Source organism: Podarcis melisellensis (assembly GCF_964234715.1).
Source record: "Podarcis melisellensis genome assembly, chromosome: 2".
NCBI classification, from domain to species: domain Eukaryota; kingdom Metazoa; phylum Chordata; class Lepidosauria; order Squamata; family Lacertidae; genus Podarcis; species Podarcis melisellensis.
The window spans coordinates 44,120,549-44,144,813 of record NC_138529.1 but is presented as its reverse complement, the minus strand read 5'-3'; the positions used below and the strand labels follow the sequence as shown (position 1 = coordinate 44,144,813).

Below are 24,265 nucleotides of genomic sequence, written 5' to 3'. Positions count from 1 at the left end.
ACTGCATGCTGACCTGGGCATCATGTGTGCTTTATTAACAAAACAACAAATATTGTAGAAAGTTGTCTTCAACAGAGTCAGAACATGTCTCCATCTAGCTCTTTATTGTTACTGACACTGGTGCTCCGGGGTTTAGGATAGGGAGTCTCTCCCAGCCCCATAACAAGAAACGAGTTTAGGATTTTTGGCATATAAACACGTGCTGTTCCTCTGTAGAAAGAAACACATTCTCCCAAGACCAAGCTAGAGGGGCACATCTGAAGCCATGTTATGGCATTTGCAAACCTAGGAGGAAGAGCAGATTTCACATCTATCTGTGCCAGACATTGTAGCATCTGAGCCTAGTATGGCTTTATAGCTGTACATGCTCCTACAAAGGTATAGAAACCTGCAACTCTGAAAGCCCACTTGTTCCTTTAAGTTTCTCCACAATATTTTCTTTCCCCCGCAGAATGGGAACAAGAAAAAGATTCTGAATTCTAGTCAGGGTAGTGATTTTCAAAAGAGTTGGTTTTGCTAGCAGACAATGGGCAGATATGAAAAAGGACGGATTAAGATAACAAGCTGAGCAATGGGCTTCCCTGAGTGAGAGGGGAAAGGAAAAGAATGGGAAAATGGCACAATGAAAATTCCATTGCCATAGAAAAGGTTGTTCCAGTAACAAATTAGGCTACACGTGGTAGGTAGTTGAGCCTTAGGGTCAGTACATACTGTCAGATGCAACAGGAATTTCTGTTGTCATAATCCAGCCTCAACTAGGGTAGATAGCTGAGAATATTTCTGTTTCATTTCAGTTTTACGTGTGTCTAATCATAAGTCTGTTCTGGCCCATTTTCTGCAGATTTTTTTTATTTTTTAAAATACACACACAAAGCAAATTCATTTAAATGATATGCATTTTTTTTGTTTAAAATGCACATTTTGTATATTTTTCTATCAATTCCCCCCTAAGACACAATTTTGTATGCATTCTGCACTCATTTTCCCTGTACAATATGCACACTTGTATTCACTTTTTAACCAAAACTGCACTGCAGTTTCAACAGTCCCATTGTTAACTGTGTTCTAATCCACACTTGGAAAATTAGTCTGGACCACTTTATAATGTGGACTAAATGAAATTCTCCTCCATCAAAGCATAGGGTTATAGAATTCAAGAGTTGAAAGCGATCATGAGGGTCATCACCGTGCAATGCAGGAATCTTTTGCCCAACGTGGGTCTCAAACCCATGGCTTTGAGATTAAAAGTCCCTTGCTCTACCAACTGAGCTATGTATGACAATGAAAATCCAGATGCCCCCATACAATCTAGCAACAAACATAGATGGATTGTCATGCTGCCCATTTGCCCTGTGCCACACATTTATTCAAACCTCTGCACGTAGCCTACATCTATATAGGTGGAACTCATATCAGCACTCTCTATGCAGTCTCTTGAAATAATGGAGGGTGGAGGGACAGGAACATGCATTTGTAGAAGTACCCTCTGTACAGAAGGTCAGATCAGTGTGCAAAGACCATACGCAAGACCAGAAAGTCCATGTTCTCCTAGATAGTTCATCCTCCCTAGATTATTTTCTGCACAGAGTTAGAGAGCAGGCTGTGTGCAACAGCAGGAACAAAAGAACAGCAGGAGCTCTGCAAAAGTGTGGGATCATAACCATACCTTGTACTTTGTCTACAGATTAAAATAACAAATAACCTACTTTCAGCCCAAGTGGAGCTGTACTAGAGGGAAGAAAGAAAATTGAATCTGGAGTGGTAGGGAGCATGCTTTGCATGTAGGAAGACCCATATTCAGTCATATTATGAAGGGCCAGTGGGTGTGCTGGGAAGTCTTAGAAACAGCTGCCTACAAGTTTTGATAGAATGAGCTATAGGAATAATTGATCTGACACATAATAGATCATACTTGTCAGCAGGAAAAGCACATTAAAGTTCCAGATTTGAGCACTGGGGTTTCTAAAAACAGGGGATGTCTCAGAGGAAAGACATCTGAAATCCAGGTGAACCACTGGAAAAGTGGAATATTTAATGTTGGGTGCCTCTACAGATTATGTTCAATTCTGCTGGGTGTCTTGAAGGAACTCAGTCTAGGTTCAGCCTTCTGTCATATTAATAACATCCACTGGAATCTCCTCTGAGTGGCAGTTTCTGGTGGGCTAGGCACATTCAAAAGGCTCTGGAACTCAAGATGCCAAAAAAGTATCTGTCTCCAAACACTGTGGACTCTGTTCTTCCATAATCCATGCTTTTGACTGTTCTACATGCACACATTACTTCTCTTTCACTCACTTGCCCTTCTTTGACCTTGCCTTGGATTTTCTGAAACTTGCAGCATTTTCTGATTATACAGCTACGTTTTCCAGATCTCCCTGATAGTTCTTGGTTCCTTGATGGTTCCCTGTTCCAAATTTTGCTGTTGTAGAGAACATGCAAGTGTTGCAACTTGTTGACACCACAGACATGGTAACACCTTGAGATTATCTTTCTCTCTTTCTAAATGTGAAGATTGTTGTTGTGTTACATCCCATTCAACAAATTGGTGTGAACCCATTTGTGGCTAATCATAGTTCTAACACATAGATTTTGTTAAATAAGAAAATGGTCGTGGCTATTAAGTTAGTCTAAGGCAGTGTTTCCCAACCTTGTGCCTCCAGCTGTTTTTGGACTACAGTTCCCATCATCCCTTGCCACTGGTCTTGCTAGTCAGGGATGATGGGAGTTGTAGTTCAAAAACAGCTGGAGGCACAAGGTTGGGAAACACTGGTCTAAGGGTCTTGCAGATTTTAGAAATTCATTGGAAGGGGACTGGCTTTTTCCCTTCATATAATTGTATATGTAGGCTGCCATCAATATATTACATAAATGCAACGGGAGGGGACTCAATGGTGAATGTGTGTTGGCCAGCAATGAGATGTATCACAGTCAGATTCTTTCCAGGAGGGAGTTATCAAAGTACTGCACCATACTCATAAATGCACAGTTAAAGGGAAATGTTGTTAGGAAGGCAAGTGTTGCAGATTCCTTTTTAAATGGACTGAAGTGTGCTGGTATGGCTAGTTCCAAACATGTCCTTCCCTCCAATGGAGAAACTGAACTGTCATGGTGGAAATTCACCTTTCCAAGTTTCCCATTGGTTTGCTGCCCATCAAACTTCTGATCTTCAGTGAGCTCTCCCTCTTGATATGCCTGCACCAATGTGAGTTGGCCATTAAACTTCTGTGCATTGCACAGAAGACTCTGAAGGAGCATTCTCTGGTACCTTGAGGAAATAGCAAAATCTGTTGGGTTCTGGTGTTGCCTTTCACAAACTGAGAATACAGTCTAGGATATGACATTGCCATTTCCTGTGCACATTGCAGGGGAAGATTTGGTAATTTCCCTTAGGGAAGCTGTCCAGCATTAATGATCTTGTTAAGAATCACTGTTAGATTTCCAAGAAGCACTGTTGCTTTGGGGGAAAAAGTCTGAAAATCATTCTTCTGAGGCAGGGGGAGCACAAGGGATTCAAAGAAACATAGGAGAGAGAGGAATGACAATGCATTTGTATGCCATACATGATATTAGAGCACTAGCTAAGATGTCCATTTATCTTTAGTGGCTATGAAACCATCAACCATATGTAAATAGTGGCATGTGATGGAGATAATGTAAAACCACATACTGAAGTCACTTCACACTCATTCCCTTTAGAACTTGGTTGGGTTCTTCCATATTTCCTTTACAGACACTACCTGTTATGACAAGCACTCTGTTTTCACTATGACCCTCCACTGGGCAATGGCAGTTGTAGGGCATTTAGTCTCACAAACACTCCTGCACCTAAAGAGCTCTGCTGTGAATTAAATGGCAATTTGTGCATGCATAAGTTTTGGTATGCACTGAACAAAAGTGGATATATACAACTTAATGGGGGAGTTGCCTAACTAAAAAAATATAGCTTTTTACAAGTACTTTGAATTCAGAAACACCATTGCTCGCTCTCTCACACACACTAAAACACTTTTAATGAAGTCAGGAACTAAAAACTACTGTGAGGTTGAGTGCAGCCATTTTATTGGAAAAAAACTATGCGTATGTGCATTTGTTTAAAACACATTAGACAAGGAGCAATTGATGATCAGGAGTTAGTTATAGCTTTCTATACATGTTTATTTCCAAAACTATACAGACATTGGAAAATTGTCCTTAGGTCTCTGTATTGGTTATTGTTAATTCTGCAGTGATAATATATATATATATCTTATATATATATATAATTCCTCATTCCCAGTTGCAAACCTATTTGATATGAACTGGTGTTTTCAGTTTGTGACAATAAAAAAAAGTTGGTTATATTTACATGTGCTTAACGTTGCATAATTGACCATTGTACAGGTGTTTTAAAACCATTAGCTACTGCTAAATGAATTTCAAGATTGACCCAAGTGGGTTTGGTTGTTATTTGAATACACATGTGCTACACAGATATGGTTTATTAAAGACAACCTCTCTCACACTCCCACCATCACCACTTTTGTGTTTTTGCTGTTCATTTACCTCTAAATCATGTTTTAGCTGTGGATATACTCTAGTTACATATAGGTAGCCGTGTTGGTCTGCCATAGTCAAAACAAAAAAAAATCCTTCCAGTAGCACCTTAAAGACCAACTAAGTTCGTTCTTGGTATGAGCATTCGTGTGCATGCACACTTCTTCAGATACACTGAAGAAGTGTGCATGCACTCGAAAGCTCATACCAAGAACTAACTTAGTTGGTCTTTAAGGATATACTCTATATCATCATCAACCAACTGGGGTAGAGGAATACCACTGCCTCCACACAAATGCATGGTGAACAGTGGGACTATATACTGGCAAAAATGAAAATGTCCCAACATCTGCTTGGAAAACAAAAGTTTGCTGCATTTGTGAAAAAGCAAATATAGCAAGAGCTATATTTGGCTCTGGTTTCTTCAGATGGATCATGCATCTCAGCAAAATATTCTAGGTGCAAATGATCAGCATTCAGAGTAGGGAATGATCAGTTGACTGCAAACAAATGCTTCAAAATACCGCAGCCAATCTTGTAGTACATAATAATTGTAGTTTCAGTTGCTATGGAGAAATGAGGAATAAAACAGCAGCAAACACCTGGAGCTAATCTATAGACTAAGGTGTTATTTATATTGGTCTTACTGATGTGCTCTGTCTATGGATCATGTTCTGTTCAACATCTTAAGGCTTGTCTAACTTCTTACAGAAAGTGCTGTCTGTTCAAATCTTCCATGCATGAGGGAGAAGGCATTTCTGCCAGGAAAGAAAAGGATGATTTTAATCCATGGTTTTTTTCTGCTATAACAGCAAAGCCAGGGATATGAAATAAAATACAATATTGTATATGGTATCTTCGCTCCATTTATCCCCCCCCCCAAAAAAAAAATTCTCCATGCACTAGACCCAAGTACTACAAGGTAGTGAAATATTTACAACATTTGTACATGTGCTTTTAGGGAGGTCACCCAAAAGTTCTATTTTTATTTGGATGTAAAGAAAAGCTATTTTCCCCTAGACTAGTTACATCGATCTGAAGTGAGAGATGACTCTTCCAAAAGGAAAAGCCCACAGAGGACAAAGATATCACATATTTATAGTGAATGCTCACAAACTGAATGGTATTTTTACCTTTGAACTGCTGCCACTGCATAATGCCCAAAATCTAATGGTCTGTGGGTCCTCTCCCTACGGTGCCTCTCAGATTCATTGGTATCGTATGTAATACTTGTTTCTTTTTTTTGCTTATCGAATTTCTTAAAACGTTGACTGATAGCATTCAAACTACAACAATTTCATGGTAGCCTTAGACAATATATATGATATGATAGTTACTGGGCTATGGCACTAAAGAATTCAGACCACTTTAGAAGTTCAGAGTTCCATGATGTGCAATGGATTCCTAAGTGACGCAGGGCTGATCCACCTCCTGCACATGTCAGGGAATGCTCTGTGTGCATAAAGGAGCATGCGTAGAGTATTCCCAGGCACTGAAGAGAATGGGATGCTTCTACTTGCAGGAAAGCCCACGAGTATGTTAAAAATTCCCCTCAAGTGCTCTACAGCCATTGGAGTGGGGCGTCAGCTTGGATTTATACAGGTTCCCCATCTCTCTAATAAATTCCAGGAGTAAGGCTCTTCTCACCCAATTTCTTTTCTACTTGTTTAAAGGTAAAGGTAGGACACCCAGTAGACCAGATTAAACAAACAGAATGCAGTTGGGAAAAATATACGGGCGTATGAGTCCATTTTGGCAATGCGGATGTGTATCCTTCCATGCCGCCAGGCTCCCGTTCGGCAATCCTCAAAGCAGCAGAAGAAACTTGCGCAGTCCTTGCCATCGAGACATTCATATCCATATTCTTCGTCCCGTTCTTGGAGGTGTGTGGCATTGTTCATTTGGATAGTAGCTGACCTGGGGCGGATATCGATTGTAGGTGCCTAGGACAAACGAGCAGCAAGAAAGGGCAGAGAGGAGAATGAGTGATTTGCTCGTTGCTACAATGTTCTGTTTCAACTAACATTTGATCCATCAAAATCGGTTGCTCTACATAATGTCAGAATGAGGGAGCCATGATGCTTAGATATGTTACAATGATGAACCTTTAATCTGGAACTTTCTCAAAGCAACAATTCAACACTTAGTCTTTAAATTCCCATTTTACTTAACAGCATCGGTTTGGTAGGGTTTAATTCCAAATAGGAATGCAGAATAAAAAGTGCTGAGATTTGTTTAAGTGACTGCTTCATATAAGAAGGCAATCACAATTCTCCCTCCCCCACTCCATATCACTATTAAGTTGGGGGGGGGTGAGAAATAATTTAAATGCAGAATTCTTGAATTTGGTTAAGGGGAAGAGGATGCCACATAAGAATTAGTTGAATATAGGTTAGGTGGGGCTCTATAATGATCTCTGCTATGAAGCACTCCTGACAACATGCAGCTCTTGATTAACAATGGTCCACTGACTAAAAGCTTCATAATGTCAACACAGTATACAGCAGCTGTACACGTAGAATCACTTGAATCATGTTTTACTGACAATCTCTTTTGATCCTTTGGTGAACATACTGCACAAAAAACAGCAGCTGGCACACAAATGATCAAAAAGAGTGAATTGTTAAAATTAAGGCTGGAGTCAGAAAAATTGTTTGAAAGAAAGTAAAATTATAATTTTAATAAAGCTCTGATTTTGGCTCCCACCTGCTTTTTTTGAGGGGGGGGGGAATCACCCAGAAGAACTAAGTATCTGCATTTCAGAATGAGGGATATTTGAAGTTGTTATACAGCTACCTGTATTTGCCATTTTGGATAGCAAATGATCTGAAGAGCTGGGGACAGCATCGAATGTAAGCAATTTATACCCTTTCAAAACTCTGAGAGTTTGTGTAAGAACAATATTGGCACCATTCCAATAGCATCTGATTGTTCACTGCAGATCTTTGAGAGATTTGAAGCTTGCATATCTTTAAATGAGATCATTAAGAGTCAGAACTGAGTTCTAAAAGGGTTTTGGTGGATTCTTGGTGTAGCTAGTGGATTGGATCCCATGGATAACTAAAAAAGAGAGCAGCACAAATGCTTTGGTTTTACTACTAGGCTCTCTTCATGCATGCGATCCAAACATGTTAAAATCCATTGAACTTATCGTAAGTTCAAAACAGTAGTGAATTAGTGTTTGGGCTGCTGAATCAACTTCATGTTAATATCTACATATTAGCCATTCTACTTCACTGCAAGGTTGCTTCAAGTAGAATGCATAAATATCTAACAAGCCTTTACTGAAGCTATAGTTGTTCAATTCAGCAGTCACATGCAGTGGATTTCTATACCAAAAATATTATACCTTGAATGAAAACATCCGAAGAAGCTTTGGTTTTGTAGACAGAAAAAGAAAGAATCAGAGGTTTTTAAATTAAAGAAAGGTAGAGAGGGGGGAAAGGAGACAAAAAGTAGCATAAATTAAAGTTACTTTTCTAAACTATAGCAAGTCAAAAGAAATAGAAATAGAAAAAGGATTTAAGATAGAATTTTCTATAAGAACTTTAAAAGCGATTAACATGTAAAGAAGGATCTGAGTTAACAAAACTTGGAAATCCAATTTAAAATAGATTGACAGTTCAGGGTTCTGTGGTTTGTTCTGAGTTATTTCCATGGATAGGCAAACATACTGTGAGTAAGACAGTCAAATACTACCATTTTCTATTCTGCTCCTCTAACTAAGGGGAAAGACCCACTAGTCTTGAGTAGATAATGTTCTTCCTCAAGGTCTATAGGCATTAGTTTCTACCCTTTTACCTTCCTTGTTCACAATATGGTGAACAAGGATTACAGATTGTAGAAGTATCTCTTGGTTCTTAAACTATTTGTTTAAGAGATTTATATATTGCCTTTTATCAATGATTTCAATGCAGATTACACAAATTAAGACAACAGCATTAAAAGGGAGGAGGGACAGCATTGTGCCAATAGAACACCCTATAAAATAAATAACTTAAAATAGTAAGTGGTAGAAAAGAGAGAAGGGAGAAAATACAGGCAGTGAAAAGAAAAGAGATGGGAATAAAGTGGCAGGGGGAAGAGATACAAGAAGAAATCATTCATATTTTGAAATTCAGATTAGTAATGTCCATACTCTTGACCTTCCTTCTGTCCTTAATACAATGCTTCTAGGACTCAACAGGTTTATAGGATCAGCAAGGAGACTTCTATGGGTACAGGTAGATCATCTTGAGGTAACTTCCCCACTGCCATCTTTCAATATTAGCAAGGAGTCCAAAGACACCCATAAAGGCAGTGGGTCACATTCCTCAGATGCCCCACGTTACAGGCCTGCCTCCTAACCTCCACCACCCATATATCTGTAGACACAATTCCAAAAGGCTACTCCTATCAGAAACTGTGGTGTGCCTTGGTGGGAACTGGAACAATACAAATACACATCTATAGTCTTGATTTGCCCTGTTATTTTCAATAAACCAGAACTGTTCTCTGTGCCTGGGCTACAAAGCAGTTTGACCACAGCCTCAGAGTTCACAAGCCATCACCAAATGAGCTAGTTGATGAAAATACATGCTCCAAAAGAGAGGGACCATAATTCCAGGCAGATTAATTTTAAATGTTACATGCAGCCCAATCCTGTGCTGGAATTCAATGCAGCTTGCTCCCACAAAGTGTACCAAGGATTTAGTTTGTTCCTGTGGTTACAGCAATTAAACACAATAGAAGATATGCATATGAACAGAAAATGGACCAAATAAAAGTGGTCAATTTTCCTGTCACTAACAGTTAAGTTTCCTTTAACTGTGAGATTTGATGTATAGCTGTTTGTCAGATTTTGTCACTCAGTCTTGATACTCTTCTGGAATCTGGTACTCTGGTACTCTTCTGGAATCTGGCTATCAAAGCCAACCCTGGTATAAAAAAGGATCATATGAACCTGATCAGTCATTTCCTTTCTTTCCCTTCCCTGGTCATCAAGCAAACCTTCTATGGTTTCCACTTCTAATACAGCTACAGAACAACAAAATGCTCATTTCTGGGAAACATAATTAAAATGTGGGTTATCAGTTGGTGTAGTAATAAAAATACATACAGGGTTTTTCTTCTTTTTGTCTTTATCCTTGCTTGGCTTTCTGTTACTGACAAAATAGTGAAGAGTCCCATACTCCACCAGGGCAGAAAAAACAAAAATAAAGCAAACTGATACAAAAAGATCCATTGCTGTCACATAAGAGACCTTGGGGAGGGATTTGCGAGCGATCGTGCTGAGGGTGGTCATTGTCAGGACAGTTGTGATACCTAGGAAGGGAACAGAAAATACAGTACTACTTCAGGGTTCTCCTTTGCGTAGAGGAGCTGTGCGGCATATGCTGGCGTGAGCAGAAGGCCCTTTCACACTGCTGCTGAATGCACAACACCACAATCCTCTGCCATATGCTTCAACACATGAGGCATTCCTTGTACTGCTTAATTCCACATTAACATTCAGCTCCCTCATTGTGAGTCCCTATGGAATGCTCCTGGTTTCTGTGGGATTAGAACAATCAGCTTGCCTCGATATGGTCAGAAATGTGCTTATATAAACCAATAAACTGTGAGGTTCCCCTGAGAAATGCAAGCAAAGGTCTCAGTGCTTCAGGATGAGGTGAGCAATGCATCATAATAATACCCTTGGGTTGCATGCTGCCTCTCTCCTCGGGCATCTCCAAAGTGTTTACAGATATTGATTAACTGAGCTTACAAATAGGCCTCTTTCACTTAAGATCTATGTAGGACCACTGGTCCATGTAAACATCTCACTCGAGTGTGCTTCAAAGGATAAGGAGTGTCACAATATTGTAAATGGCAATGTTTATCACACTGGGCAGCATTTGCGCATAGCAGTGATTGAACTAAAAGTGCTGGATCTTTCCATTTCAGTTGCACAGAAGGATGTAGCTACATCAGCTTCAACTGTTCCATTACTCCTGCTAAGTATCAAATGTTGGCTGTGTTTTCATGACACGGAGCTAGTGTATCCATAAACAAAGCAGAGGGCCCAATTTCATGAATTGGAAAAACTAGGCCTAGAAACACTCTGGGATTCTCTAAAGGTCATTTTAATTCTACTGAAACACCATGGAAATAATTTTGTTCACTACAATAACATGAAATAAAGCAGGCATTCCAGTCACACAGTGGGATGCCCATTTATGTATGAATTGGCCCCAGATCCTGACAGTTTGGATCCATGTGCACAGGGAATGGTCATAATTCAGTATAGGAACACAAACAATCAGAAGAAAGAGAAGCCATGACCTACCCAAAGATGTTCTGGCTGGGACGGCATCCTTATTAATCCAGAAAGAGACCCAAGATAGCACTACAATGAGTGTGCAAGGGATGTAAGTCTGAATGGTGAAGTAGCCCATCCTTCTGCTTAGATCAAAGTAGACTGCCATGACCACATAATCTCCTGTAAAATATATGTTATGCAAGGTGATAGGGCTTCAGGTGTAATAGTCATTCCTCAGTCACGATTTTTCTGTAATTTTCACTGGATGGTATTCAATTAAGTTTTATTCAGAGTAAACATATCGAAATTGATGAACCTAATTAATCATGTTCATTAGATCCAATGGAGTGTAGCCTGGTGTAATGTCACCCATTGTCTTCAGTGAGGGTTATTCCCAATTAAATCTGCAAAGGTGTTCAACCTTAATCTGCCGTCTAAAGGTCAGTAAAGAAGGCACTAGACAGTTCCTCTGCTCACCCCAGGAAAGGCCCTACTGTTGAACACCACAGAAAAGATTCACAACTCATGCTTTCTTCAAGGCAAAGAATTGAACAGGTGTCTCTTTAAAACTAAAGGTAGTGCTTTATTGACTGGAAGGAATGCAGTGAAACTTCTTTGAGGTTACTGTGCTGTGCTTGGTACGATACAACACAGCACAATAAAGCAACATGCTTGCCTCATGTCAGAACACACAGCAAATGTTAATTCATTAGAATTATTTTAATAATAAACTTCCCGGCTTTGAGCACTGACATTTGGCGTGCCTATTGTTCGACTATAGAAGCAACCCAAATAATTGCATACCACCATAAGCAATCATAGTCCAAATTTACTACAACAAAATATTTACATTTAACTTTGTTCAGTGCATGTCACTGCTTGATTTTTGTTTACTTAAAAATGTTCTGCCGTTGCTTTCCACCACTGGGCTTTTTCCAAAGGACTCTGAGGATGTCTACTAAACTTATATTTAAGCCAACATTTAAAGGATTACACAGTTAATTCATGGATATATGAGTGAAAGGGAGAGAGACTGAGTAGGGGGTTGCCCAAAGGTTGATTGGGATCTACTAATAGCTCTCTGGGTGGTCTGAAGTAGATTGACGGGAATTTCTTAAGTGGATGAAATGTTTAAATGAAGAAAATGGAGATAGGTAGGGAATAGATATAAAGAAAGGCACAAAGAAATGCAGGATGGGGAGAGTAACCAGGACTAAACAAAAATATGTGGGAGCCATGTAAATTCAAATTATTTTTTGGTACTCAGAAAGTTCAGAACCCAGGGATTCATTCTAAGTCTGTGTATCTTTCTTCTCCCCCCTCCCCAACCTGGCTGCCATTGGTGGATCTTAAGGCTCTAGTAAAACATGAAGTAGATCCCACAAGCCTGAAATCTGTCAACCCCCAAGATAGAGCATAGTGCAATGCAGGGAATGTGAGTCACACTTAAGGTTAATTAAATTAACTCACATTAATTTTCCTTGTGGATTTCAATGGGACTTAGTTACCACTTTATATGTTGATATTGAGACCTATTTCAGAATGCTATCTCTAAATGTCTATCCTCAGCCCTTTGGCCACCTCATGTGCTATTAGTTCCAGGTTGTAACACCTTTCGGGGACGCAGGTGGCGCTGTGGGTTAAAGCCTCAGCGCCTAGGACTTGCCGATTGAAAGGTCGGCGGTTCGAATCCCTGCAGCGGGGTGCGCTCCTGCTGCTCGGTCCCAGCGCCTGCCAACCTAGCAGTTCGAAAGCACCTCCGGGTGCAAGTAGATAAATAGGGACCGCTTACCAGCGGGAAGGTAAACGGCGTTTCCGTGTGCGGCTCTGGCTCGCCAGAGCAGCGATGTCATGCTGGCCACGTGACCCGGAAGTGTCTCCGGACAGCGCTGGCCCCTGGCCTCTTAAGTGAGATGGGCGCACAACCCCAGAGTCTGTCAAGACTGGCCCGTATGGGCAGGGGTACCTTTACCTTTACCTTTAACACCTTTCAGTACTTGTGCTAAAGTGGCTCTATGGATATATATATATATATATATATATATATATATATGCATAATAAACGGCTCCCAAAGCTTCCCTCAGAAACACTGCACCCTGAAATTAACAACACAAGCTCCCATGGGAAATTGAGTTTTCCTGCTCCGTGAATTAGTCCCACTGAGCCTTAGGCTTATATGCCCACTTTTTCTCTTCTCTTCTCTTCTCTTCTCTTTTCTTCTCTTCTCTTCTCTTCTCTTCTCTTCTCTTCTCTTCTCTTCTCTTCTCTTCTCTTGCATACCAGAGGTGATTGGAAGCTCTCCTTTTAACTTCCATCTTTTATATCAGAAGTAGCTGCTTGTGGACTCGATATGTCCCCAAGGTTTTTAATGCGCCCCAAGACCCCCCATAATTTGGCAGTGCTGGCATACTTCTTAACAAACTGCTGTGCCTTCTTCACTTCAGACCTCTTTGCTTTTTAGTGTTAAAGATCCCTCCCCCAGACTGATTTTGTATGTGTGTGGGGATGTGTGTGTGCTTTCTTCTACTCATATACATTACGGCACAGGTATATGACATCCGAAGATGTGTCATTAGCACATGCAGACTATGTAAAAAATCTGGGATATTCTGCAGAACCCAAGATGGGGTAGTCACAGGACATTGTGGTCCCAGTGCCATCCATGGAGTGGCTATAGCTATGGTGTTATTGAACAAACTCAAGCGGACAACAATCTGGATTAAAAATGGCCACAACCTTATTGATTCCAATTGTAGGTGGATTTTTGCTCAGGCATTTGGTGAATATCCATTCCAGCCTCCTGCCAGAGGGCTGAAGCTTTTAACAGTGTTGTGCCAAGGATTATGGGCTCCCCAAAATAGCAGTCTATGGACGTGGCCATCCTCAGGCTGCTACTGGAAACTCTATGGCCCATCTACCCCACATTTGGCTTCTGAACAGGGATTTGCATCAAGACTCTTCTAATGGGGTACACTGAATACGTCACTGGATAAGGTCTGGGTGATGCACCACTTCACCCAAAAGCTTGATGACTAGGATTCCACCCAATGCCTTAACCACCAAAAGTTGTGACATTTTGCTTTGGAGAAGGCAAAACCTCCAGATAGGCAAATCTCTCTGCAGGCAAATTCCTTCCTGGCTCCAGATATGGCAACCATTAGCAACCAGAGCAAGGTCAGATGGTACAAGGAGGCAAAAACATGGTTAAACCAGAAACCTAGGAAACAAATATGGTTAAACCAGAAACCTGAGAAGCAAGTTATAGTGAATATACATGATAAAACAAATGACCTAGAATGTAACAAAAAGGGTAAAAGGGCAAAATTACAGGAGCATGGGAGGGTTTGCTCTTCTGATGATTGTGCTGAAGGAGTCAGTGTCACTGGTGGACCAGAGCAGGAGAAACCAACCCACAAGGCTCTGCCCACTAGTGGGATGATCCTGACTGGCTCATTTAAATACAGAATTTTGGCAGGCAGTCCTGCCCTGCAGTTCAGCCAGCTGAGGAAATTCCCAACGGCTGGTTGAGATTGTGTGTGACAGCTGCCAGGGACAGTGGCCAATCCACGAGGGGCTGCAACAGTCTGAGAGAGAAACAGTCCCAGGAGCTCCTACCAGAAGCTCCCACTATCTAAAGGGGGCTTTGTGGTGGAAGGCTGAGTGTAGTATAGATGTAGCCCTGAGAGGCTGCTGCACAGCAATGCCCATATATCTGCAACCCTGGAAGAAAAATACACATCAAAAATTTCTGGGCATCAAACCACCACCTCCACTGTTAAAAGAAAATAACCAGTTAGAGTCAACCAATGAATTTTGCTTCTAATGGCAAGACTAGCATCTTAAATGTTAATTTAGCTAATGTGTACAAACATGAATAAAAATCTGGAATCAAGCTATTTAGATGGGCTCTGTTCAAAGGCAACAGGAGTTTGCGCAGCACAAACTGCTTTTCATGGGTTAGGAGTTTCCCTTGTTTGCTTCAGGAATAAATGGTGCCAGGACAACAGATGGATGGGGAAAGGAATGAAGAGAAATCTGTGATGCATGACCTAAATTGGTTCAAAGTTTCCCGTGTGGTTTATCAACTGTTCCTTAAGGACTGATCAAATGTTTAACAGCTGGAGTAAACATGGGTCACTGTTTAGATGATAACTAGTAGACACAATGTTATTGGCACAGTTGACAATGGCCACATGGCATGTAGAAACCCAGATATACACCAGCTGTCCTAACAAACCATGCTCTTTACAGGGAGGAAAAGGGAATGATTTAGAGTGGACATTCTGCTTAAATTCAGGATTGGCTGAATTAAATGTGTTGTGGCAAAATATTCTTATTTAGGGGGGTGCGGGATTAGTATCCTTTCCTCTTTCATTACTGTATCTTGCAGTATCTGCTAAGTCTATATTTCAAATGATGCATCTTCAGCATTTGAACCTGCTGTGGTGCTTTATATAAACACTCGATAATAGTAAGGCACCCAGCGCCTCTGAAATTGTACAACTGGCAAGTGATGGCACATCTTGTCAGCTGTATAAGTAAGAAATCTGCCCACAATTAGCACAGGCCCCATGTATAGCATCATGAATTAGCTCTATCTACTCTGTCCTTTCCAAACATTCATTTCCATGCCACAATTAGAGTTTCACTACATAATGAAGTCAAGCACAATTGCATCTTTAACAACGCTTGCTCCAGAGTTCATTTATGTCAGATTCTCTTTGGGATGAAGCTACCTGCTAGGAACCCAGAAATCCCAACTATATTTTAAGACTAATTCTGTATGTGTATCGTGCTAGTGAATGAGTCAGAGATGATCAAACATGTTCAATTCATGAGTGGGAAGCACATGTATGTCCCAATCTTGGTTCATCCTATGGTCACAGAATCACAAATCAAATTGCTGTGGAATCCATTGGGGGCAGTGCAATGCTTTGTACATAAGACTTGGTGGGCAGGGTTATTCCAGAGAATCACTCTGATATGAAATGACATTTCATTTTTAAAAATTAGTGTGACTTTTACTGCTTAAGTGCAATTAAGCATTTGGCATTTCACCATTGTTTGTAGCTCCATCCTATTGAAATTAAGGAGCAATGTATGTCTGTGCATTTTATTCCAAAAGTAAATGCTATCTGTTCTGACATTATGCTGGTACCATTCTTTAGCAAGTTATAACTCACCTCTAGTTACCCTTTAGACGTAAGCTGACAGCTAGAGACCTACAGTTACAATGCAACCTTACATCTATTACCAAAGGGTACAATACAGTCAGCAGCTCTTTACATGCTCACAAGGTCTAGGACATCTCAGCATATCTTCTAAATCCACTTCAATGAGTGAATTAATGTTTTCTCTTTGTACATGATCCTTGGAAGGGAATATATGGAAGTGTACTGGGAGACTTGCTCACTTTAGCTTTCTATATATGCCTATGTAAGACACCACTTGAGAATCTTTGGGATGTAAATGTGAACAGTAAACATACATACACAGAATTCCCAAGAGTAGGTGTAGGGGTGTAAGGGTGTGTGGGTGTGGGTGCACGCACTCTTTAAATGTTTTTGTCATTTTAGTTCTGAAAGGCTTATAAAATGGCTGCTATGCAAAATACAGCTTTTATATTTTACCAAAACTTTTAGCATATAATGTAGTTAACTGGGACATAATTAAAATAAGTAAGCCATTGTAATTTAGAAAAGTAGCACAGTGCCTATCTGGGGATTAGCAGAGACTTGTCAGGAAGATGTTTGGTATTTGGGATTAGCATCTATGTGAAGAAAAAGCACTGATGGAGTAGACTGCAGTACCTCAGGAGGTACCATTACACACCAAAGTGTAAATAATCTGCAAATGAAGATGCATCTGCTTCCTTTTCCTTTTATTTCCTCCTCAGTAAGCTACCACTGTGGAGGAGAGCAATATGTTTTTTCATTTGAGCTGTTCAGACTGGTTGAAAGATTGGCTTTCCAATTAACCTGCAGAGTTCACTATTATACCAATAATATTCAAGGAAATTGCTCTGCGGTTGTGAATAAATGAGATTTTAGAACAGAAGCATTTCCTCTGCATGCAACCTAGGATGCAAAAAACGTCTTCCAAAACTGGAGCCAAAGTTCTGACAGTTCAAACTCTCAGTTCTTGTATCTTGTAAATGTTCTGGAAAAAAATGTACTCCATCTCACTCCCACACCCTCCATATCCTCTCATGGGACTTTCACTTCTGTGGTCCATTAGGACTAGTACCATGGGATGCATCTTGGAAAGAGTAATCCAAAATCAGATTCCACCTGTCCACCACTGTAGAAAATTTATGGCCCTTGTCCTACTGATGCTGCAGCATAAACACTGGTAAGGCTGAAAATGGATCATTCTGGCAAATGAACCTGAAAGATCCAATGCCTTAAACACACACACACACACACACACACACACACACACACACAGTGAAAACTACAAGAGCTGCTGTAGCTTATTCCCTTTGTGCCCAGTGGGAGGCAGATTTGTTGCTGCTTGAGAAAGAAAGAAAGTAGGAAAGAAAGAGCGAGCAAAGGGGTAAAGGGAGGGAAATATCCAGTGTGTTTTTGGCCTCTCAGATCCTCCATCAGAGAATTTCAAATACAGAAGTTAAGTCTCTTGTACTCAGTGGAAGGAAAGAGGAAACAGTAGAATAAGAGGTTGAACATTCTGTATTGAAACTTCCTGATGGAAGACCTGAGAGGTCCCAAGTGCCTTGGATGTTAAGCTCTTACTCTGTCATGTTGCTCCTTGCTCCCACTCCTACCCCCATTGCCTGGGGTTTCCCCCTTTTTGTTACATTCCTCCACCTTTTCCTCTTTTCTTAATAGTGTAAGAGCTCCCCTCCACCTGCTGTTCCACCCTGGCAGCTCTGAATGAGGTGGAAGAACTGCCTTTGGTTTTTCAGCTCTCCTTCAATCCTAAGAGTACCATGCCTGCTTATCAGGGAGGCAGTGTAAGTTTGTCCCCATTTCTTTTTCGTTCTTCATGTCAATTTGCTAGTTGTGGGATACACAGAGTACAGAATACCTATTTGACCAAACACACTTTTGAACTCCCTGGCAAAATGGAGTGTCAAATCAAATGTACTAAAGATATTTGATGAAGATTTTATTGGCAAGACTGGTGGGAGAAACCCATGAGCTCCAGCTTCTGCTCAACTCACAGCTTGTGGCAGCAAAGATCCCTAGAATTAATGTCACCACGGAGTGAGAAGAGCCATGTAAAAGGCCAATGGCACAGACACAAATTACACAAGCAGGTTAATGCTTAGGATTCTACTTCGTCAACTCTCTTTCAAGTCTCTTTAGATTGCCAGAGGTAGGATAAAAGCCAGCTCAACACTCATCTAAAAGCCTTCCATTCCCAGGGAGTTGGGAAAGGCAAGGCTCCTATGCATTTAATCTTTGATGCTTATATTTCCAGCTACTTTCAAAGTCAAGGGACAGTACTGCATAATAAAACTGGAACAAAACCCTTCTAGCTCAGGGCACTGATCCTCAGAGAGGCTACAGATGTTAACAGATTCATTCTGCCTGAACCCACACCAGGAGAAATACTTCTACAAGGAAGTGCCATTAGAAAGTACACTGCCATCAAGCTGGTAAGAAGGTCTCATAAGGAAAAAGCCAGAGGGATTCTGGGATGCAGACAAGATGAAAAGCTGTTTTATTGCTCAAGTTCTTCCCCCTCCCAAACACACACACACACACACAAAATTCCATGTTTTTTCAACTTCCATCCTTTAAATATTTCAGAGGACTGCATCACCATTTTTGCTGGAACATTTTGTTTTAAATTCACCTTAGGAAAGTAATCTAAGCAAGTAAGCAACGAGAAAAACTTATCTCACTACAAGATTCTGGAGGGCAAAACAAAAGCAGTGCAGATCAAAAGCAGACTCTCTTGGAAGCTCAATGTGATCAGTAAGGCTAATGGCATATGTATTTCAGGGCAGTTCAGCTTCAAAAGAAGTGGAATTTCAGACCAACTATAGAGAGCTGGGGTGTTTGGGTGGGTGGTGGCTGGAAAGGAGGTGACTATGCACAATGTCCCTTCAAGGGAAAAGCACAAATGCAGCAAGATACAGCTTTGCTGAACTGGAGTAATTCTAGGCAAGCTATTTGCAGCCCCTTTAAGGTCTAGCAGATGCTTGCTGGTGTGCAGCTGGAGGAAAGCAGCTATAATTGGGTACCACAGCCTTACATTGCATGGTGCATGTTATACTAATAAAAGAAAATACACGAACTTTTGGAACCTAAACTAGACCCAATCTAACTGCAGAATGAAAGGCTATAAATGGAAAGCAGGCAAACCCAATGACTGTGCAAAAATAAGCCTCCCTATGGTCTCCCAGTCCCATTCTGGTGTTCAGGATACAGAGACATGTCTTGATTATTTTACTAATTATATACACAGATAGGTAGGGGAAGCACCCCATATACATGATAAAAATTATTGGAGAACATTTCCCCTCTTGCTTATTCCAGGTACAGCTAACTTTTGGGCCACCAAATAAACTTGCATCTTGCTTCATGCACAAATAAGCAACTATCCTGTACTGCCTGATGTGGCTGAGCCCCTGGGCAGCAGTCCAAGCAAACAACAAGGGCCGGCAGTGACTGTTTAGCAACTCAACAAGTCAGAGAATGAGAGCAGTCAGCGATAGATATTTCAGGACCCTGGACAGGTCTTAGAGAAATACAAGTGCTCTGCAACAAAAAGCTTAAAAAACGAACAAACATGTTTTGGAGACTTAATACATTTCTTTTTGCGAATTTTAAAAACCCATGAAATGTATCTTTACTGTATCGTGTTTCTTATCACATTAGAAGAAGCAATCTCTTTTGTAATCTGTAGACTTTATCTGTGCTCCTCCATTAAAGTCCAAGGCTCTTGGGGGAGAAAGGAGAGAGAAACATCTGAATTTGACTGCTCAGTTTTCACCATCCACCCCCTGAATATTTGCTTTAAAGGTTTTGCCCCATTCCCAGCCAAATCTTCACATTTGAAACACACATTTGCTTGAGTATTATGTTTCAATAGACACATAAAGATGTCTATTTTTTTTGTATGAAATATGCTTTTATGAAATAAAATGTTACAATAAAAAGGACTTATATGTGGTTAAGTAGCATTACAGCTGAGTGAAGGAGTAAGCAATACAATCCAGGAAACAAAGAGCAAAGTATCTTCAGGGTCCTAAATTGTCCCACCCTGATGCCTAAGGCAGGATGACAAGTTTATACTAAACTGTGAAATCAAGCTTGGCTGCAAGTTTAACACCACTTGCATAGGACTTACTTCTGAGTAGGTATGGTTAGAATTGCAGCCATAGATGGCTTTGAGTTGGGCTGTTTTGCTGTTTAATTGCCACAATATAGAATCGTAGAATCATAGAGTTGGAAGAGACCACAAGGGCCATCGAGTCCAACCCCCTGCCAAGCAGGAAACAATATTCTTTGTTGCTTTTACTGCAAAAGACTACCAAGGCTACCTGTCTGGAAAAGCATTAACTTTAATTATAAAAAAGTTTGTTTGTTTAAAAATGAAAAACGCAGAGAAGTCACCACAGCTGACTCCATTACTCTTCCACTTCCCACAGTTAAAACCATTACTCTCCCACCCCACAAAGTGCCCCTGAAAGTCCTATGAATTTCTTCCTCCTGCACCAGATTGTGTAGAAAGTGGATGCTAGTCAGCTAACTTTTATTCAGAGTCGACCCATTGAAATGAATGAACCTTGACTAAGCTAGGTCCATTAATTTCAGTAGTTATACACCAGGTAAAACAAAGCTGACTATTGCCCACTGTCTTCTGATCATCACAGGAATGGGCTTGTGAGATTGGGAAGGTACTTTCTAACTATCCCTAGATAACGTAATTTGCTGTGCAATTCGCTGCAACAGAAACACAACTTTCAGGGCAGCTCCCTGGATTCTCTGCAGTAAGTAAGTAAGTAAGTAAGTAAGTAAGTAAGTAAAGCTGCATATTTCTCCTCTACAAACTGCCTGCATTGATTATGGGTTCCATTTGGGGTATGATGTACCAAACTGGATACTTAGCTTATATGTTCACTCTGTTTTGAAGCCGCATTCCCTAACCATCTCCATTCTCATAATAACTCTGCCAATAACCAGCCTAATAATAGTTTTCACATAATAGCTTACTAATATAGGGCACAGCCCATAGAGATTTTCTGGGATGCATCTGGTGAACTAGTTAGTTAATCTCACAGAGCTCTAATGAAGCTAGAAAACATCTTGCATTTTACAAAAGCGTAATCCCAGCTCATTCCAAAATACCATTTCAGACAGTAAATGATTACATATTGTCTGTACTCTCAGCTGCAAATCATAGTTAATGCTTACATTTTACATTATTTTGTTCATTTTGTCAAACTAGCAAATGGCCTTATGAATGCAGAGCACCATTTTTCATTCGCTATTACAGAAGATAGAGTTGCACAAAACAGCCAACTATTTTGTGGAATTCCAAATATCCAGAATATACTGTTAACTAGAAGGTAATGGAACAACATTTTGACTCAAAGGCAAACTTTGAGGAGAAGACACCTGATTTAGAGTAGTTTAACAGGAGGGATGTCCTACCAAGAGATGAGCAGATTTTCCCAGTTCTATCCCTTTACTATGTGTGGTCTCTGCCATGTGCTCTCCTGCTCTTGAATTCTTATTCCATTAAGATAATATATATAATTAATTTCAGAATGGAAGCATGAACAATTCATCTAAGTTATTTCAGGCATTTGCATTCCCCACTGTTACTAATATGCACGTAGGCGTTCATTTTTTAGAAAGCTACCCTGCAATGCTCATGTGGTCATACACACAACTATGAAGTTTGTGTTTTGTTTTAGGAATGCACACAAGTGCTCAAACAAAATCCATATTGACTCAACTATACATACAAACACATCAGGACTGGATTTGGCGTTGTTTTATCAATGCAAACCTGCACATATATCTTAAAGATGTGTACTGGGGAAAATGATTGTTTTCCTTTTGTGATTTTGGCTTTAAAATTATTATTTTTAATTTGTTCCTTTTGTAAAACTTTCCCTTGTATTTAGCTAATTTGGAATTCATTTTTTGGACATCATTATTTTCAAGGGAACACACACACAGCATTTTTTTTTTATTCATGGCATTTCAAAGATGACTAGAACTACATTTGAAGGATTTAGATTACTTCAGGGCATCACACCTGCAATTTTTTAAAGAGAGATTAGATAAAGAGTCTCCATTTGAGATGCAATTTAAAATGGGGAGACTTCCAATAAGATTTCTATTACATTCAATGGAGTCTAAACCAGATTAATGCTGCCTGTAACTTTGGAGTTCTGTGCTCAACTACCATGAAAATTGAGCACATTATATTACTCCATAGGGGCATAACACTTGCCATGTTTCAAGAAGATCAGACAAGAGTCATCCATGTCAAAGACTAGGAAAAAATAACACCTTTAAAATTCTCCGAACTAGGATTCTGGGGTCCAAATGTCATTAATTAGTCTGTTTATAATCCTTTGAAATGTTCTTTGAACTTACAACGTGTGTAACTTTGGAGTTTTGCATTCAAATGCATGACAATTTTAGGGATTCTAGTATTTCCTTTGGGTATCTGACCTGCCATGTTTTGAAAAGACTGGAAATAGGGAACCAATCTTAGGTCTCTTGTTAAATATAGTGCTTTTTTGCTTTTAAAAAGAAAACTCTTCTTCATTGTGTTCCTTTGCTCATAAGATTGGTACCCTATTTCCAAGAAAGTTGATATAGGGGCAAGGAACAGGGAGAAAGGTTCTGAGGTGGGGGATGTAGAAGAGCACTAATCAGATGATGGGAAACTTATGGGTATAAATGAGACAAATGCATTGCTGGTGCAAAGTGGAGGACAACTTCCCTGTCAGTTTTAGAGCTGGCCAAATGTCTTCCCCATTCCCACGCGAATTTTGATGCAGTGTTTCAGCTTTCAAAAACTGCCAAGAAATACAGTGCAAATCTTAAAACAGAAACAAAATAATTCCGAAAGAAATAATTTTATAATTTCAGTAATATTAATACCATGCTATCTGAATTAATAGAAATAGAAATTACTTTTAATTATTTTTATTTGTATTTCTTACATCTGAATTAAATACAAACAAGGCTCTTTTATATCCTCTACCCGTAATAAGCAAATACAGCCCTGGTGTACATCAGTAAAACATCGCACAAAGAGAATATTGATGGAAATCATGTGTAGAATCACATCAAGCCTTTTACATAGTTTATCAGTAGATATTTAATGTAGATGTGATAAAGACACAAATGAAAAGAAGAAACGGAATGCTTCAACCAAATGTGTAGAGGTACCAAGTTGCCCCCAAAACTGAGGGGGCCCAGCACATGTCACGTGTGTATGATGTCAAGCATGCAAGACATCATGTGATCTGGAGGAAGTCGAGCATTCTGGAGGAGCTGGCCACTGAAACTGTGACACGCATTGCATCATGGGTTTCCCCCACCTGTCTTGTCAATATCACCACTATCTTCATCATCATTGAGGGGGGCAGGCCCCTTCCAACAAATATTGAGGAGGCCAAAAATACCTGCTGTGAAGTAGCGTAGCAGTTCTATCCTCCATCCCATCCAACTACCGTATTTTTTGCTCTATAAGACTCACTTTCTCCCTCCTAAAAAGTAAGGGGAAATGTGTGTGCGTCTTATGGAGTGAATGCAGGCTGCACAGCTATCACAGAAGCCAGAATAGCAAGAGGGATTGCTGCTTTCACTGTGCAGCAATCCCTCTTGCTGTTCTGGCTTCTGAGATTCAGAATATTTTTTTTCTTGTTTTTCTCCTCCAAAAACTAGGTGCGTCTTGTGGTCTGGTGCGTCTTATAGAGCAAAAAATACGGGTAATTTCTCTAGACTAGACAGCATAAGACAGCTTCTTATGCTCCCTTTGTGACACAAGCTGTAGTATTTCAGCTTAACTCAAACAGGTAAAATGTTATTAATATGTAAAACCCCTCAAGGACTTTATAACAATCCTATATAGCTGCCATTTGACTCTAACTGTGATGCTCTTTGCCTGGGATGATAAGAAAACACATTATCTAATGGTTCACATCTTATATAGCAGATTTAAAGATATCAAAATATGAAAAAAGCCTTTTTACGATCACTTTAGGGAAAGTGCCATGTGCTGCAAATAATTCATTTAACCAAAGCAAGAAGAACCATCTCTTAAATGTAAATTGAGAATAAAGCATGCAAAAATCTTATTGCAAGGGGTGTCTACTGCATGGCATTCTTTTTTTTTAAGTCTGGAAATTAAAATGTTCCAAAAGCAAAGCCAGCTGCTGTGCGGAATTTTGCAACACATCTCCCAAGAATGGAAGGTAACAGCATGAGCAGGGGCAGACCTAAAGGGAA

At 40.1% G+C, this 24,265-nt stretch overlaps 1 protein-coding gene and 1 long non-coding RNA gene across 3 annotated transcripts in view; one reads left to right on the top strand and one right to left on the bottom strand.

The window, feature by feature from the left end:
• Positions 1–848: 848 nt before the first annotated feature.
• On the top strand, positions 849–3,459 carry LOC309364021. The gene is made up of 2 exons (XR_014165699.1): positions 849–2,632; positions 2,777–3,459. It is a non-coding gene; the product is annotated as an uncharacterized lncRNA (long non-coding RNA).
• A 1,746-nt stretch (positions 3,460–5,205) lies between these two features.
• The window catches only part of GABRG2 (gamma-aminobutyric acid type A receptor subunit gamma2), a 59,781-nt gene continuing 40,721 nt past the window's right edge, over positions 5,206–24,265 (bottom strand). The window contains exons 7-10 of one of the 2 annotated variants that reach the window (XM_081899166.1): positions 10,841–10,993; positions 9,632–9,837; positions 7,883–7,906; positions 5,206–6,476 (exon numbers count right to left, since the gene is read on the bottom strand). In XM_081899166.1, the coding sequence (XP_081755292.1) occupies positions 6,201–6,476; positions 7,883–7,906; positions 9,632–9,837; positions 10,841–10,993 (659 nt within the window). In that variant the 3' untranslated portion in view covers positions 5,206–6,200. The remainder of the gene's footprint in view (positions 6,477–7,882; positions 7,907–9,631; positions 9,838–10,840; positions 10,994–24,265) is intronic. The other variant, XM_081899167.1, reaches the window with a different exon arrangement.